Below are 14,862 nucleotides of genomic sequence, written 5' to 3'. Positions count from 1 at the left end.
TAGATAGTCTTCTATTTGTATATCCTCGGTCCTACAACATATATGCTACGCTATATCACCCCCAGAACAGGATTAGCATCAACCAGTGTTTCCAAAATGGAAATGTCATATCATGTGACTATCGGTTTCCATGGAAGATCAAATGCGCGAAGTTCGACAGCAAGAACCTCACAATCCACCCTACACAGAGTCAATTGACTGATAGACCGTCAGCCAATATGTGGAAATCTGCTCTCCCCACCTTGGTGACCGACCTCTCCCTCCTGCAGACCGGCCGCTGTCTAAGCTGCCAATTTCGCAACCCAACAACTCTCTCCAAGCTACGGACCAAACCATTTTCTCTGCGCCAATACTCCAGCAAGCCCGGAGAAACCGTCGACGACAAGTCCGCTACCCCCGCTCCCGTAAAAAGAACCATAAGAAACGAGGGACACCGCCTACCGACTGCCATCGAATTCAAACAGAACCAGAATGGGCCTCAGCCCGGCGACGCAGACTTTGTTCCTCCAACCCTAGACCGACCTATCGGGAGCCCGCAAGCACCATTAGAAGGACAGAACACAGGTATTGACACGCGGTCGATGCGCCAGCGGCGCGACGACTTCACCAACTATGACCGACACATCAAGCGGCGCAGGGAACTGTACGAGTCCACCTCTTCCTCCTCCTCTTCCACTTCCTTACACCCCAGGATATAGCCTAAAGCCGGCAGGAGTAGTGCTAATAAGCAACGACAACGCACAGGACAAAACAAGTCGCCAAGCCGTATTTCCGCGAATGGTCCAATCTCCGCTTCGCCGAGGGCAAGACCTTTGTCTCGAACCCACGGCTGTTCAAAGCCGATAAAGCCCTTTACTTCCCGAACATGCACGGCATAACTCTGGCATCACCTAAGGATCCCCAGAACACGACAACCCAGCTCCGCGGCAGCATCTCCGTCGTAAACTTATTCTCAAGCTTGTGGGCTGAAAGCCAAGTTGCGACGTTTACGGGGCCAAAGCAGAACCCGGGACTTGTAGAGGCGCTGGCTAGCGGCGGAAGACATGTGCAGAGGATTGATATCAACCTCGAGGAGAACCGGTTGAAGGCGTTTCTGGTCAAGACCTTCATGTGGCGGATGCGGCAGAAGTTGCCAGCGCAGCAGCATTCGCGCTACTTCCTTGTGCAGAAGGGCTTCGACCAGTCACTGAAGGAGACTATTGGCATGATGAATTCCAAGGTCGGTTATGTCTACCTGGTTGATTCGGAGTGCCGCATTCGCTGGGCGGGCAGTGGACCGGCCGAAGCGTCTGAATTGGAGGGACTTAATGCTGGCTTGCGGAAGCTTATTGAGGAGAAGAATGCCGCTCTCCGGGCGCAGGACCCTTCTCGCAAGTATTGATTGAGGCTAGTGGGAAGAAGCATCACTCGAACTGAAGCTTTGGATGTGATATGATTCCACTCTCGGTTGAATTTGTACATACAATAGAGAATCTGTATAATAGAAAGCATAACAAACAAGGGCCTTCAAGACCCTGTTACGAGAATTACCATGTATTCTGTTATCCCCCGTCAAGGGGGAATCGGAACATGCCCAAACCCAAACGCCTTCGATAAGAGAATCCACTCGCTGGAGAGCTGCAACTGACACAAGAACAATATGACATGAGGCGGTGGTATAACCGACCTACCGCGGGAGTCCCGCATCCATACTTTACCGGAAGTACAGCAGCATCAAAAAACAGAACCCAATGAAGCACCCGAGGATAATAGCATCTCGCCTCTTCTTGTTTCCAATCTTGCTCATGAGGTAATTCATGCCGGGGACGCTGCCAGCAGCACCGACAATGCGCCGATTGATGTTGGCAAGTGTTTCGCTCTGAACACCGAAATTCTCATTGATGGCGTACGCCTGGCTCAGCACGCCGTCCATCATGCTATGGCTGTTCTCAACTCGGCCCCGCTCTTCGAGCATGTACTCGGCCTCGGCGGCGGCGGGGTTTGATGCGCGATAGGAGTCAATGTCAGATCGGACATTAGAGAGTAGGTTTGCGCGATCGCGCGATTCAGCAATGGATGCGTTCAGACGTTGAAGCTCGCGGCGGTGCTCTTGCAGTACTTCGCGGTGGCGCGAAACATTGTTCTGTTTTAAAGCGGAGGAGGTGAGGGTAGCTTCGGAGTCAAGGAGGCGAGACAGTTGGGCGATGACGGATTCACGCTATAGAAAGGTCAATTAGCTGTCGGGGTTTTTTTTTCTGTTGAATGTCGGTGAATGGACGTACTCGTTCGAGGAGGTCTTTCAATTGTGATTCAAGTCGCAGCTCTTCCTCAGTGGGGGTTTGTGGAGGTTTGGTAATTGAGGCGAATTGTGAATAGGTATGGAAAAGGTTCTGGGTCTATCGATGCGTCAGTATCAATTGGTATAGAATGCCTGGTGAGAAGATATTTGTACCTGAGTTTCAAGCGACCGTGCTTGTTGCCGGAGCTGTGTCCACCCTGAACTAGTTGAGGTAGCCATGGCAGACAGAAAGTATGTGGAATGTGGAGATGAAATCACCAGAGAAGTCTGATCCGTTTATGAGTTTTTCTCGAGTCAAATCATCAACAGGTGCAAGGGCCGAGGTGCTACCTGCTTGTCTACGTAAGTGCCAGCCCATGACGGGGTAAAACGCGCTAACCTGATACAGGATGTTTATGCCCCATAGCCCAGGCACCAATTGACCAGAAACTTCAGGCAGAAAGTTAAGGCATTAGTGCCACCGTAATCACGTGCACCCGCTAAAGTCACAAATTCGCTTAGCCCTAGTCCCACAACCAGTCGCAAATTGACACTCGGACATCTTCAATTCTCAACGTCGACAACCCACACAATTCAACGCCACCATGGTATGTAGTGCTGCTCAAAGGCTCTGATATCAAAATGCTGATGAATCGCTTTTTTTTTGCAGTCGTCCAAGGTCAAGGCTGGTCAGCTCTGGGGCAAGAACAAGGATGAGCTCGCCACACAGCTCGAGGAGTTGAAGTTGGAGCTTAACCAGCTCCGCGTTCAGAAGATCTCTTCCGGCGCTTCCTCCAAGACTCAGAGAATGTGCGTATCCGACACCCCCGATATTTGATTTTTGTGCGGAAGGAATTTGAAGATTTGCGGCATGGGAACGATCGAACCCGGGCAACACAACAAGCAAAAGACCTCTACGCCAGCATTCAACCAAGTGATCGAACGAGGAAGAGATGGGTTATTCGACATGCCGCAAACCGCAAGATAATGGGGATCATCGATATTCGAGATTTTGATGCTGACTGGAATTTTTCTTTTTTTAGCGGCGAGGTTCGCAAGTCCATCGCTCGCGTTCTCACCGTCATCAACGCCAACCAGCGCGCTCAGCTGCGTCTGTTCTACAAGAACAAGAAGTACCTCCCGCTCGACCTCCGCCCCAAGCTCACCCGTGAGATCCGCCGCCGTCTCACCAAGCACGAGCGTACCCAGACCACCGACAAGCTCCGCAAGCGTGCCATCCACTTCCCCCAGCGGAAGTACGCCGTTAAGGTATGATGCTCCGACAATCATGGGCAGGAAATAGGTGGAATGAGGATTCATAGATTTTTCTATCTTTGCTCTTGCCACCGAGGACCTCGCCCATCAAACGAAACGAATCAGCCGAACCCAATGCTGACGAATTATTCCAGGCTTAAACGCAGAACTTGTTCGGATATGGAGTTTTGTGGGAAGACGTTGCTGGCCTTGGACATAAGCAGGACGTGACAGCGTGGATCCGAAAGCTTGTGGAAGGGTCGGTTTTCTCTTTTTTTTTACATCCAAAAAATGGAATTTGATTATGTATCTAAATAGGATGCAAATCGACTCTTGACATGACATGACTTTAGACATTCTCAAGATTCCTTGCTCTTGCTCGCATGTAAGACTAGTGAACATTCCAGTGGTATCGTTTGCCAGACTCGATAATATATATTTCTACCATATACATATTGAGTGGTCTGCATTTCTTGTCTACGTGACTCGAAAGTACAAAACAAAAATAAGGTCGGACTAATAACTGTTCGCTATGGTCAATTGGATCTAGATGCAAGACGTCCCAACAACACAAGTATGCCCACATAGTGTAGAATTAAGAGGAACGTATCATTACGTCCTGGGTCAGCCAACACCACCTTCAGTCATTGCCAGAATGCGAGCTATGGTATCCAATTCCAGCGTTGACCGATGTCCTAAGTCTGGCTAACCCTGTTGCCACTGCCAGTCGCATTCACAGTCCTAACCCCAAGATCCGCATTATCCCCATTATCCGTCTCAAGAACCCACATCCCCCCGCAAAGGCAAGACCGCAACAGCCCCAATTTAGCAATCATCTTGAACGACAGAAGCGACCGGGGTAGGTTCGTGTCACCAGAAACCTCACAACAGCGCGCACACCTGCGCTTCTTCAATGGCGCCACGCGACCATCATTCCCCAACGGCAACGGCGGGCGCAACGGACACTTCTTGAGGATATCGACTTCGCGCTGTTTACGATACAGCGCCGTGCGTCTGTCATTTGCAAAACCGAGCCAGCTGTAATCGCCGAGGTAAATACCCATGCGGTTGATTTCAGATTTGAGGGCCGGGACTGTCTGCCGGAGGAGAGTGGCCACGGCCGTGGTGAGGACTGGCGGGATGCGCGCGTTAACTAGTAGTTCCTTTTCCGGGCCGGGTTTTTCAGCGTCACCAAAGCCAGCGCCTTGGTAGGCGTGCTTCACGGCTGAGTCGACTCCTGCTAGGAACTTCTCGTACACGTCGATTCGGACCGGTGATGATTCTAGTGTTTGGCAGATCTCTGTGTAGTAGATTCGGGAGTCGTCTGTAAGTGAGGCAGGGGTTGTGCTTGCGAAACCGGCATGCACGCCGCGGAGGCCACGGCAGATGAAGCGGAGGAAGGCTCGTGACATGCTTGAGAGGAGGATTAGGAGGGGGAGAGAGGAGGAGTTTTTCACTGTGATGATAGTGAGATGGGTGTGCTTGAAGCTGGAGTTTTTGTTATGGGGATGTTCCTTACACTTCTGTGTGAATGCTTCGGGGTCATTGAAGACATCTTCGAAGTCGTCGGCCATGTCGAATATTTCGTTTAGAAGGAAGTGAGAGAAGTCTAATGTCCATTTGGTATTACCCAACACCATCTTTAAAACATCTTTTTGTTTCGATTAGCGACGAATACGAGAATTGAATCGGGTTCTTTGAACTCACCTGGATCATGCGATTCAGTCGGTACCCCTTTATTATACTGGAAGAAATATGCAAATAGAACCGAGGCATGTCTGAGTTGAAGGCTTGCCCACGGCACGGCCGATGACAAGTTACGCCGCTTGAGTCTCCCTTTGAAGCCCAGTCCGGCCTGTAAGCTGAGACAGCGGGGTATGTACGGATGGCTCATAAGTTTATCCTGTTCAGCTGTGAAATTGCAATTAATCGGCAGTGCGCGATACACCTCGCTGATGAACGTGATTTGAGCCTCTTTGAGAGTTGTCAGCAGGCTTGATGATATCAATACGAGGGCCTCCGGAGCACCCACCTGGTGATAGCTGTGCGAGAGCAACCATGAGTATGTCATCTGTATTGAAATCAACTCCACAGCCTCGACTGAATGCCAATGTCAAAGCTGCAATGGCCGTGGAAAAATTGTCTACATGTCTCGGTGAGTATTATTCTTTCATACAGGTGATCTGGAAAACACATACTCTCGTCATAGATACCCTGTGTGGATCCGAATGAATGCTCCATCAGCCTCAATTGCATATGTCCGTCACTATCCAGCGTAACGGCAACGCAAGCATTAGGAGAGAAAGCAATATGAAGACCTGTTTATATCAGTTCTGGCCACGCGTCTGAACGCAATACCGGTCGATTCCGGACATACCTGATGTTTCGAGTGGATATTGGAACCCGGCCTGAGCCAGGCAGGTTACTGTGGATGAATCGTCAAAGCCATTTAAAACGGCCATTGTCCGCGTGTCATAGCATGTTATTGAGCTGTCATCGTGACTGACGGCCAGAACAGTCCCATGCTCTACTATATCGACCGAGACAATGTATTTATCGCAAAAAACGTCATCTAACCTGCGCAGTTCCATTCTGCCCTGAGGATCTGTCAGTTTCGATTTGGCGCAACAGGAAATTGCCGAGGGGTTCGCACCTTTGCTTGAGTGTTGCTCTTTTTTGAGGTCACCTCGTCGAACTTGGGATGGAGGACCTGGGGGGTAGATTCCAAATGCCACCTGACTATTACACTCGGCGGACCTTGTTGGTCCGGATAGTCATGTACGGCATGGAGGGCCTTCGATAAGACAGCCAGAATCCAGGGATTGCCAGTGGACCCCGCGGGGCTATCAAACTGTCCCGGCATGATCTCTAGTCGTGTCAACGAGTATACCGAGTTCAAAAACGGCAAAGACTGATCGGAGTGGTCCGGGCCACGGTTGACGTTCAATATATTGCTGGGCATGTCGACCTTACAGTGGATGAAGCGGAAGGTGGGGACGGGGAATTGGCCAGTCTGTTTTCCCTGCGCCGGTTCCCATTGTGGCGGGTTCCAGCAGATGTGTACTCTATAAAGACACATTTTCTGGCATACGGAGTATGTGGAGAGAAGGATCCCAGCTATTTCAATACGTCAGCGATGGCGGGAAATGGAGCTCCGACTAAAAGATAATACCTTGTGTTGCGGTCATGGATGCATGCGTTAATAGTCTGTCCGAGTAGCCTGTGTTCTTCAGTTCAGCTGGCAACTCGGCCCATTTGCTATCAGGGTTCTGATATATCAGCTTGATCTGGCCGGCTCTGGTCACACATATCAATGCGCCTTTGTTGGCTGGGTGGAATGGCCCGACGGGACGTCGACGGAAAGGTGAATATGCCCATCGACCATTCACCTTGGCTGCCTGGTGAAACGCATGCACCTATATTGCCATGTTAGAATTTTTCGCTCTTATATTGATGATCTATCTTAATAAAATGATAAGGGGACCTGACGTACATAACGCTGGGAGTTCAGCCACATCATTCCAACAACCTGATTGCCATCGTCGCCGGAGTCAAATGAGGCCTGGCGCAGGCCTGTGATGCTGTTCAATGCAATGGAAATGGAATAAATTGATATGCGACCAGAACAGTCAACAACGGCGAGTTCTGAGCCAGTCTCATTCCATGATAAATGGGCTAGTTGATTGCCATTATGGGCTTCCAAGACTGGAGCTAAAGGTGACTCTTCCCCGAGCACCCATTTGCCATCTGATGGACGGCACTGGAGATGGCGGACAATCACCCGGAGTCCATCTGGGGAAATAGATGCAATACATCCCATCCGAGACCAAGCGACTTTCCTAAACGGTTGTTAGTTTCTGGAATGTAATTGTGGGGCCTTCTTCCAAGCTTACTGGCAACAGCCAAGTAGGCGCATTTCATCTAGGCATTGTGCTAGGCCTTTGATTGGGGAGGCGGGCGGCAAACCCAACTCCAGGGAGTTGGGTTCTCCAAAGAGGTCATCCACGTTGATACCGTCCTCCATGATCAAGGGCATAATAATTGACCACTTTCAAGTGTGTTTGATAATCAGGGAATCAATACAGCATAGCTTCATAGAGTTCCCCGGACTGAATATCAGCAGGGCTTTATTATTATTCAAGAACAGCGGGGGGCGGGATTCCCGAGATTGACGTCTAATGATCGAGAAGATGTCACACACACCCACGAAGTCACAGTCCACGCAGCAATTCCCGAATTCAATATGAGGGAGACCATAGACCAAATCCAGATGTTCCTATGCCGTCAGCGCCTGGACCTCCAGGGACCAGTGGATTTCCCTGCTTAGTCAATCCTCGTGACATGGATCAGGTGACGGCCCCGGGGGTAGCCCTGCCAACGAGAACGGACCAATCAGAGCAATATCAGGTGACCCACTAGACAGTAGAGCGAATCACCATTGGGCACCTTGGACTGTCAAAACATGGAAAACAGAGAGGGAAAAAAAAAGAAAGAAAAATAGGAAGAAAATCGGGAAAAAGAAGAGAATGAGAGAAAGAGTACAATGATGAGCGATTCGAGGACCCTATTGAAGTATGAAAGGACAATCGATCATTAGAAAGCCCCGGAATCAATGGGGGCTTTCAGAGTATCAAAGAGTCCAAAGAGCCAAAAGCGCGCCTATGACTGGACTACATTTCCCTCTTTATTCCGAAGTATATGTGTAGCAATCTTAAACCCACAACCGTTCGCATCAAAACAAGTCCCACCTTTCCTGGGTTATTCGCTTCGCTCAAATCAATTTACTCCAGTTCAACATTCCATACACTCGACCAAAACAAACGTTCTGCGGGCCGCCCTTTTCTCGATTTGATTTTTTCTCCGGGCCATAGACTCCTGAAGTGCACGAGTTTCATTTATGCCCATATCCCCTTCCCCCCCCAACGCTGACCTCATCGTCAACTTCCTCTATTTCCTACTCTCTACCTTTCTCCCTCTCTTAAGGACTTACACGCCATTGAATCATATTGGTCTTTATTTCCTCAACACACATGATCTCTCTTTTCGAGGATTTCTACGGTCTGTGAGCAATTTAGAGATACCGTAATCCGGTTCTTTTCGCTCCGGCTCTCCCCTGGGGGTGAAGATTCTCCTACACTGCACTTTTCGGTCTATTCACCCAACTCCCAAGCAGCCATGGGGGATTTCGATTTCGATTCTTCTTCTGATATATCGGATTTGAGCTCCGCACCTTCATCACCACGGCTAGAATCATCACCAGAGCCAGCAGAGCGGTACCCAACGCCTTCATCCCAAGAGGGAGCTGAATCTGCTGATGGTTCTGCACCTCCAGTCCGTCCCGCAAAGAGGAGACGCAACCCCTTACCAAAGGACCGGACCACCCAATATCTCGATCTCTCCAAATCTCTCTATGAACAAAATGATCAACACTATTTGCTCGTTCAAACTTTGCGTCACCAAAAAGACATTGTCGTCATCGCTGGCGCTGGTATTTCCACAGCTGCGGGTAGTAAGTTTCTGCTTTGGGATTCTGCCGCATCGAATCACTAACTCTCATAGTTCCGGACTTTCGCTCCACAGATGGTCTATTTAAATCATTGCAAAAAAAACATAACCTGAAAGCTTCCGGCAAGCTTCTTTTTGATGCTGCCGTCTATCAGGATGACGCATTGACTGCTCCCTTCCACGAAATGGTCCGGTCGCTGTCGGAAGAGGTCGCCAACATCAAACCCACCGCCTTCCACCAAATGCTCGCCCGATTAGGTATCGAGTCTCGTTTGAAGCGACTTTACACCCAAAATATCGATGGCATTGAAACCTCCATGGGTCCACTGGCAACTGAGGTCCCTCTGAGCGTGAAGGGTAGTTGGCCGGTCACTATTCAACTACACGGCAGTATTGAGAAGATGGTATGCCAGAAGTGTCGCTACCTCGCCAACTTCGATCCCGATATGTTCATGAAAGCCGACCCGCCCGATTGCACAGAGTGTGCTGAAATCGACGTAGCTCGCCAAGCCGTCGGTCAACGGAGTCACGGAATTGGCCGAATGCGCCCGCGCATCGTCCTCTACAATGAGCACAACCCTGACGAAGAGGCAATCACCTCCGTGATGAATGCCGATATCAAATCCCGCCCTCGCGTCTTGATTGTCGCAGGTACCAGTTTGAAGATTCCCGGCGTCCGTCGACTTGTCAAGAGCTTGTGCACAATGATCCGCAGTCGCAAGGATGGTGTCACAATGTTCATCAACAATGAACCACCAAGCGGCAAAGAATTCGATAACTGCTTTGACTTGATCGTCAAGGGATCATGCGATGAAGTCGCCCGCCAGGCAAATCTGAAACCATGGGACTCAGAGGACATTACCCCACGCGTCTACGAATCCTCGCCCGAGCCCATTCCTCACAGCTATTCCGACGTTTCTGTCGTGGTCACGCCGAAAAAGAGACCTCGCGCAGATACTGGTCTCGTCACACCGTCTGCCAGTCAAGACGAGAAGCCCACGAAAAGGCCAGCTACCAAGGTATCGAAAATCAAGCTCGAAAATCCAGCAAGCAATGGCCGAACTATCAAGGACGTCATCAGCGGAAAGCTCAACGGAAAGCCTGCTGCTCGCAAGCCTACTACCACCAAGTTCATCACCAAACCCGCGCCCAATCCTCGTACCAAGAAAGCCGCAACAACCGCCTCGAAAAAGCGTGTTCCGGTCAAGAAAAATGCCACCATTACTTCGTACAGCGGCCGCGTTACCAAAACATCTCAATCTGCTGGCAAGGTCAATACAAAGGTCGATCTCAAAGCTATGCAACCAGTCCCAGCAGGCGCCCCGAGGAACAATGGTACTCTGCCCATCAGATCAGGGCAATCCGAGAAAACAGACGTTGTGCTCGATTCAAAGTCACGTCCTCGGCCAGTGGCTTCCTCCTGACTGTTTTATGTTCTGGTCATGATATTGATGTTCTATTCTCGGTCGACTGCAAGTTTATGACATGATGCATGGTTACCAAAATGGCGTCCCTGGGTGTTATTTTCTTCGTTCTTTCCAGTGCTACCTTTGTTGTTCCTATCCCCTTCTGGGTCTTCCATTTCTTCACTTGTGTTTACATAATTCCTCTTCGTGGACTGTATTCCTACTTGCATCACCTGCGTTGGTATAAGGTTGATGATTGCTGCTGTCCCCTTTTCGAAAGATACCATTGATAGACTACGGTTTCTCGCATGGGCTGGCTCAGGCGTTTTTCGATCAAGAAGCTGGCTTAGTCCAGCGTGGTGTTTTCTTTTTTCAATCTTATTTTCTTTCTTATTTTCGCTCGTGTCAACCTGTATGGGTGCTCAGTTGTGGATTATCTAAATGAAATATACCTGCCTCGATCCCTCATACGATTTGTTAGTTGCTGTCTCTTCCAATTTAGCTTTCCTTGTTCTCTTGGGATATGCGTCTCCTTGTCCCGTATATATAATATTTGTTGTAATAAGACATTGGGATTTGAGATATATATTCAAACTCCAGCGCAACTGTGCGACATAATACTGAGTGTCGACATAATCTGTTCCAGACCTCATCTAATTGTACTCACCTTCGACTATATCATAATATATACCAACAGAGCGCAGCATAAAATCCATTCGTCATTATGTGTGTAGTACAGCAGAAACATTCTTTTCTTTTGCCAGTCGGCCTCTTCCAATGCCATCCAAGATGAGTTCTGGCTCATCATATAGACCCCTTTTCTATGACCTACATAATTAGCCCAACCCAAGATTATCCCGCAACTGACTACCAGGCCCATCCTCATCTTCATCCGTCTCCTCAGCATCCGGATCAAACGGTCCTCTCCTCGCACCAGGCTCACGGTCCAAGTCCTCCACATGCTCAAGGTCATCCTCACGGGGCGCATGTTCCTCCTCTTCATCATCTTCACTCTCATCCTCTTCTTCCTCTTCCTCTTCGACGTCCTCCTCTTGAGTTTCTCCCCCATCATCCCCAGCAGGCGCATCAACAGCCACCTCCACATCTCCATCCCGCTTCACTCTCTTCGCGGGATTATCAAGCATCTCGGCATCACCATCACCCTGAGTCGGGCCCTCGCCTGACGCATCCTGCGTCGAGCCATTCGCATCAACCTTCTTCGGCTTGCGCTTCCCAGCTTTGATTTCCGTGTATGCCTCTAGTTCCCGTTCGAGTCTGCCGCGGAAGGAGTCGAGTTCTAGCTCGGAGAGAGCGTTGAAGACGTCTGCTGGGGCGATTGTTCGTTTGAGAGTCGCATCATTGGCACTAAGATTACAATCGAGGTTAGCTCGACATATCATACAGTGGGATAGAGCAGATCAAATCCAGATTAAGATTTACCATCCCGTAGCTTGGACTGGAGGACGAATGCAAAAGCCATGGACAGCGGGGCAAGGATATAAACATACTGTGAAGAAAGATAGGAAACAAACACCGTAGCAGCCTTTTGCATGGCCAGCACAGCGTCCTTCTGGATTGTCGTATTCGGCGGGAGAACCGACTTCGCGAGACGAATCGTCAGTGAGCGTGGTAGGAGATAGTCCTGTGCATCACCGGAGATAGTGTTAGCCTGACCTGGGTCATTTTCTACATCTCGTGTTTGAAGGAGTCCACATATACGGTATCATCCTGCAATACGCAGTGCATGTACATGTATCTGGCTTTGTCTTACCTCGACACTTGCGCCCGCCTCGGCCCGAGCCTTCAACTGCTGCTCCGTCGCAAAGACGGGCTTGTCGGTGTGTGGTGCTGAAGGTGATTGCTGGAGTAGTGAGTCATCTGGATCAGCGGGCGTCACTGAGGACGTGGATTTGCGAGGTGGCATTCTTGGAGGTTTGGTGCGGATAAGGTGAACTTTGTGCTGATTGAGCGGTTTAAGGGATCGGGGGGGTTGAGAATTCGGCCCCCCTTGGATATTGAATCGAGTTAAGGCTTGGTTATTTTTTCTGTAAGAGACCTTTTGGTTGTATTCAGGTTTGGGCTGCGGTTATGGGCTTTGGAGATGGGACGACGTTCATGGGTTGCAAGAAAGACGCGCCAACGCGTTGGATTTCGCGAGTGTGGGGGCTTGGCGGTGATGTCTACTCCGTACTCTGCTTTGATTTCTCATTCTATCTTCACTTCTACAATAATATAGATTACGATTTACAGCTTTGGTGGATTTATTTGGGAAAAAATTATTTGGAAAAAAGAGTCATCTTTACTGATGTTTTTATACCACTGAAATTGAGATCAAGCCTAAGGAAGGATCGAATGCCAACATAAAACGCCCACTTTTTGGTATCCAGAAAGATAGAATCAAATGAGATAATGAGTTCATAACGCGAGCAAGAAGACCAGCCCTTACTCGGCCATCTCCTCGTCATCACCTTGTCCGTTGCCCCAGAGGCCCTCGATGCTGAACTCCTTGGCCCACTCGGTGACGACTTTTGTGGTATCGACACCAGGCTCAATAGCGTTAGCAGGAGCATCCGCCGAGACCACGGGCAGCACGGGCGCAGTGGCCCATCCTTGGATGCGGCCATCTCTCCAGTCATTGATAACGGTCATGGCAGCGCTCTCAATGTTGGGGATACCGCGCTTTCCGAGACGACCACGCTTGCGGGCCACTTGGACCAAGAAGTCGGTGGTCTTGTCGCCATTGCTGGGGAAGAGGGCGGTGATGCCGTACAACTCAAGCATCTTGGCGAGGAGGTTCTCCGATGAAGATAGACGCTTCATCAGGAGGTTGACTGCGGGGATGGGATCCTCGATCTGCTTAGGTGGGACGGCGTTGAGAAGAATAAGACGGGCCTGCTCTTCTTGCTTCTTGTTCTTCTTGCTAGACTTGTCACTGGAGCTGGGGAAGACGATTCCGGGGGAGTCAATCAGCTTGAGCTTGCTGTCCAGCTTGACCTGGCGCAGACTAGTGGTGACACCAGCCTCGGCACCTGTCGGGCAAGCATTGCTCGAGCCCTTGTTGAGACGTGCGGTGAGTGCGTTGATGACGGACGACTTGCCGACGTTGGGGTATCCAATGACACCGACAGAGATGGCTCGCTTCAACTGCTTAGCACCGGCATATGACTTGAGGGCACGGAAAAGAGTATCGGAAGTACCCTTGACCGTCAACTGCTTGTGGTCGAAGCTGTGTGCGTTAGCGGTGGTACCGCTGGATGCCTTAAGGGGAAGAGTGGGGAAGGAGCGGCGCAGGTGAAGCAACCAAGCCTTGAGCACTGGCGGGGGAACCAGGTCGATCTTGTTCAGAATGAGAATCAACCGCTTGTTGCCACCGTCTGCCATCATGATCTCGCGCTCAATGTCTTTAGAGCGGGTGCCCTCAGGGTCGCGGGCATCGAGCACGTATAGCACGACATCGGCGTTATCAGTGACCTGCTTGAAGACCTTGTCGAATTGGCGCCGTGAGCTCTCCTTGGAGAAAGACTTTGAATTGACGATTGGCGTCTCGTCGATAGTTGCGCCGCCCTCATCATCCTCGTCCATCTCATCGTCATCATCTTCATCTTCCTCCATCTCGTCATCGTCGTCGCTTTGGTTATCATCGTATTCTGAGGCACGGGCGCGTGCTGAGGCGAGAAGAGCAGCCATTGGGTTTGAATCATTGCCCTCGGCATCCATATCATCATCCAGCAGCATATCGTTCTCGTCGATATCGACAGCCTCGGTGCCAGTCTGCGCGGGCAGGCCTTCAGCCTTGCGGGCTCGTGCATCCTCACGAATGCGCTGTTGCTGCTCAGCCTTCATGCGCTTCCGCTCCTCCATGTCATGAAGAAGCTTGTCCTTGTTGGGGAAGAGGTTGGGAATGCCGGGGTCCTTCTTAATCTTTGACCGCCATTCAGGGTTCTGTAGAGAAAATGGTCAGAACCTTCGACCAGAGATTTTGTACAGGTATCATCTGTCATACCTTCTTTGCGAGCTTCTTTGCCTTTCTTTGCTTTTGAACGGCAGACTTTTCAATCTTGTGCCTCAGGCGGACGGGAACCCGCTTAGAAGTCTTGCCTGTAGGCCGTTAGAATTGCGCTTCAGAACCGCATGGGCAAGAGGTAAAACAGGGTATCATACCGAAGCCACTCTTAGTAACCATTTTGAATGCACGTAATTGTTGATCGCAAAAAGTGCACAGCAAACCCTCAAAGTCTGTCCGCAACGGGAGTAGAAAAAGTTGAGTGCCAAGATTTCCCAGCCGATAAGCGGATTAGCAGTTATGCCGATCTCCGAAAATCACAATGACTAAGCTTGCGGGACAGTTGCTAAATTAGGCATGTACCCGCTCTCGGAGGGGTTCCGGGGATAAGCACGAAATATCTCATGATGTCTTAGCTTATATTATCTTGTTTCGCA

At 50.2% G+C, this 14,862-nt stretch overlaps 7 protein-coding genes across 7 annotated transcripts; 3 read left to right on the top strand and 4 right to left on the bottom strand.

Moving 5' to 3' along the window:
- Positions 1 to 218: 218 nt before the first annotated feature.
- Positions 219 to 1,381, top strand: N7500_008400 (mitochondrial ATPase complex subunit ATP10; the record flags this gene model as incomplete). Its single annotated transcript, XM_056679544.1, has 2 exons — positions 219 to 643; positions 745 to 1,381. 2 exons carry the CDS (start codon positions 219 to 221, stop codon positions 1,379 to 1,381), a joined length of 1,062 nt encoding a protein of 353 aa, XP_056529916.1.
- Positions 1,382 to 1,693: 312 nt separating this feature from the next.
- Positions 1,694 to 2,497, bottom strand: N7500_008399 (putative vesicle transport v-SNARE protein Gos1; the record flags this gene model as incomplete). The annotated part of the gene is made up of 3 exons (XM_056679543.1): positions 1,694 to 2,197; positions 2,262 to 2,375; positions 2,432 to 2,497. The coding sequence occupies 3 exons, from the start codon at positions 2,495 to 2,497 to the stop codon at positions 1,694 to 1,696; spliced, it is 684 nt and encodes a 227-aa protein (XP_056529915.1).
- Positions 2,498 to 2,862: 365 nt separating this feature from the next.
- Positions 2,863 to 3,672, top strand: N7500_008398 (60S ribosomal protein uL29; the record flags this gene model as incomplete). Its single annotated transcript, XM_056679542.1, has 4 exons — positions 2,863 to 2,865; positions 2,928 to 3,067; positions 3,301 to 3,526; positions 3,667 to 3,672. 4 exons carry the CDS (start codon positions 2,863 to 2,865, stop codon positions 3,670 to 3,672), a joined length of 375 nt encoding a protein of 124 aa, XP_056529914.1.
- A 534-nt stretch (positions 3,673 to 4,206) lies between these two features.
- On the bottom strand, positions 4,207 to 7,547 carry N7500_008397 (mediator of RNA polymerase II transcription subunit 16; the record flags this gene model as incomplete). Its single annotated transcript, XM_056679541.1, has 9 exons — positions 4,207 to 5,162; positions 5,219 to 5,485; positions 5,544 to 5,654; positions 5,710 to 5,829; positions 5,889 to 6,108; positions 6,165 to 6,628; positions 6,684 to 6,927; positions 7,005 to 7,350; positions 7,405 to 7,547. The coding sequence occupies 9 exons, from the start codon at positions 7,545 to 7,547 to the stop codon at positions 4,207 to 4,209; spliced, it is 2,871 nt and encodes a 956-aa protein (XP_056529913.1).
- A 1,139-nt stretch (positions 7,548 to 8,686) lies between these two features.
- Positions 8,687 to 10,440, top strand: N7500_008396 (putative SIR2 family histone deacetylase (Hst4); the record flags this gene model as incomplete). The annotated part of the gene is made up of 2 exons (XM_056679540.1): positions 8,687 to 9,020; positions 9,071 to 10,440. 2 exons carry the CDS (start codon positions 8,687 to 8,689, stop codon positions 10,438 to 10,440), a joined length of 1,704 nt encoding a protein of 567 aa, XP_056529912.1.
- Positions 10,441 to 11,258: 818 nt separating this feature from the next.
- Positions 11,259 to 12,346, bottom strand: cbfA (uncharacterized protein; the record flags this gene model as incomplete). Its single annotated transcript, XM_056679539.1, has 3 exons — positions 11,259 to 11,787; positions 11,931 to 12,064; positions 12,194 to 12,346. 3 exons carry the CDS (start codon positions 12,344 to 12,346, stop codon positions 11,259 to 11,261), a joined length of 816 nt encoding a protein of 271 aa, XP_056529911.1.
- Positions 12,347 to 12,864: 518 nt separating this feature from the next.
- N7500_008394 (GNL3/Grn1 family GTP-binding protein) lies at positions 12,865 to 14,605 on the bottom strand (the record flags this gene model as incomplete). Its single annotated transcript, XM_056679538.1, has 3 exons — positions 12,865 to 14,364; positions 14,426 to 14,520; positions 14,584 to 14,605. The coding sequence occupies 3 exons, from the start codon at positions 14,603 to 14,605 to the stop codon at positions 12,865 to 12,867; spliced, it is 1,617 nt and encodes a 538-aa protein (XP_056529910.1).
- Positions 14,606 to 14,862: the final 257 nt, after the last annotated feature.

Source organism: Penicillium coprophilum (genome assembly GCF_028826855.1).
Source record: "Penicillium coprophilum strain IBT 35676 chromosome Unknown utg000005l_segment0_segment0, whole genome shotgun sequence".
Classification (NCBI taxonomy): Eukaryota; Fungi; Ascomycota; class Eurotiomycetes; order Eurotiales; family Aspergillaceae; genus Penicillium; species Penicillium coprophilum.
Note: the sequence above shows the minus strand (reverse complement) of the source record. Positions and strands in the feature narration are given on the sequence as shown.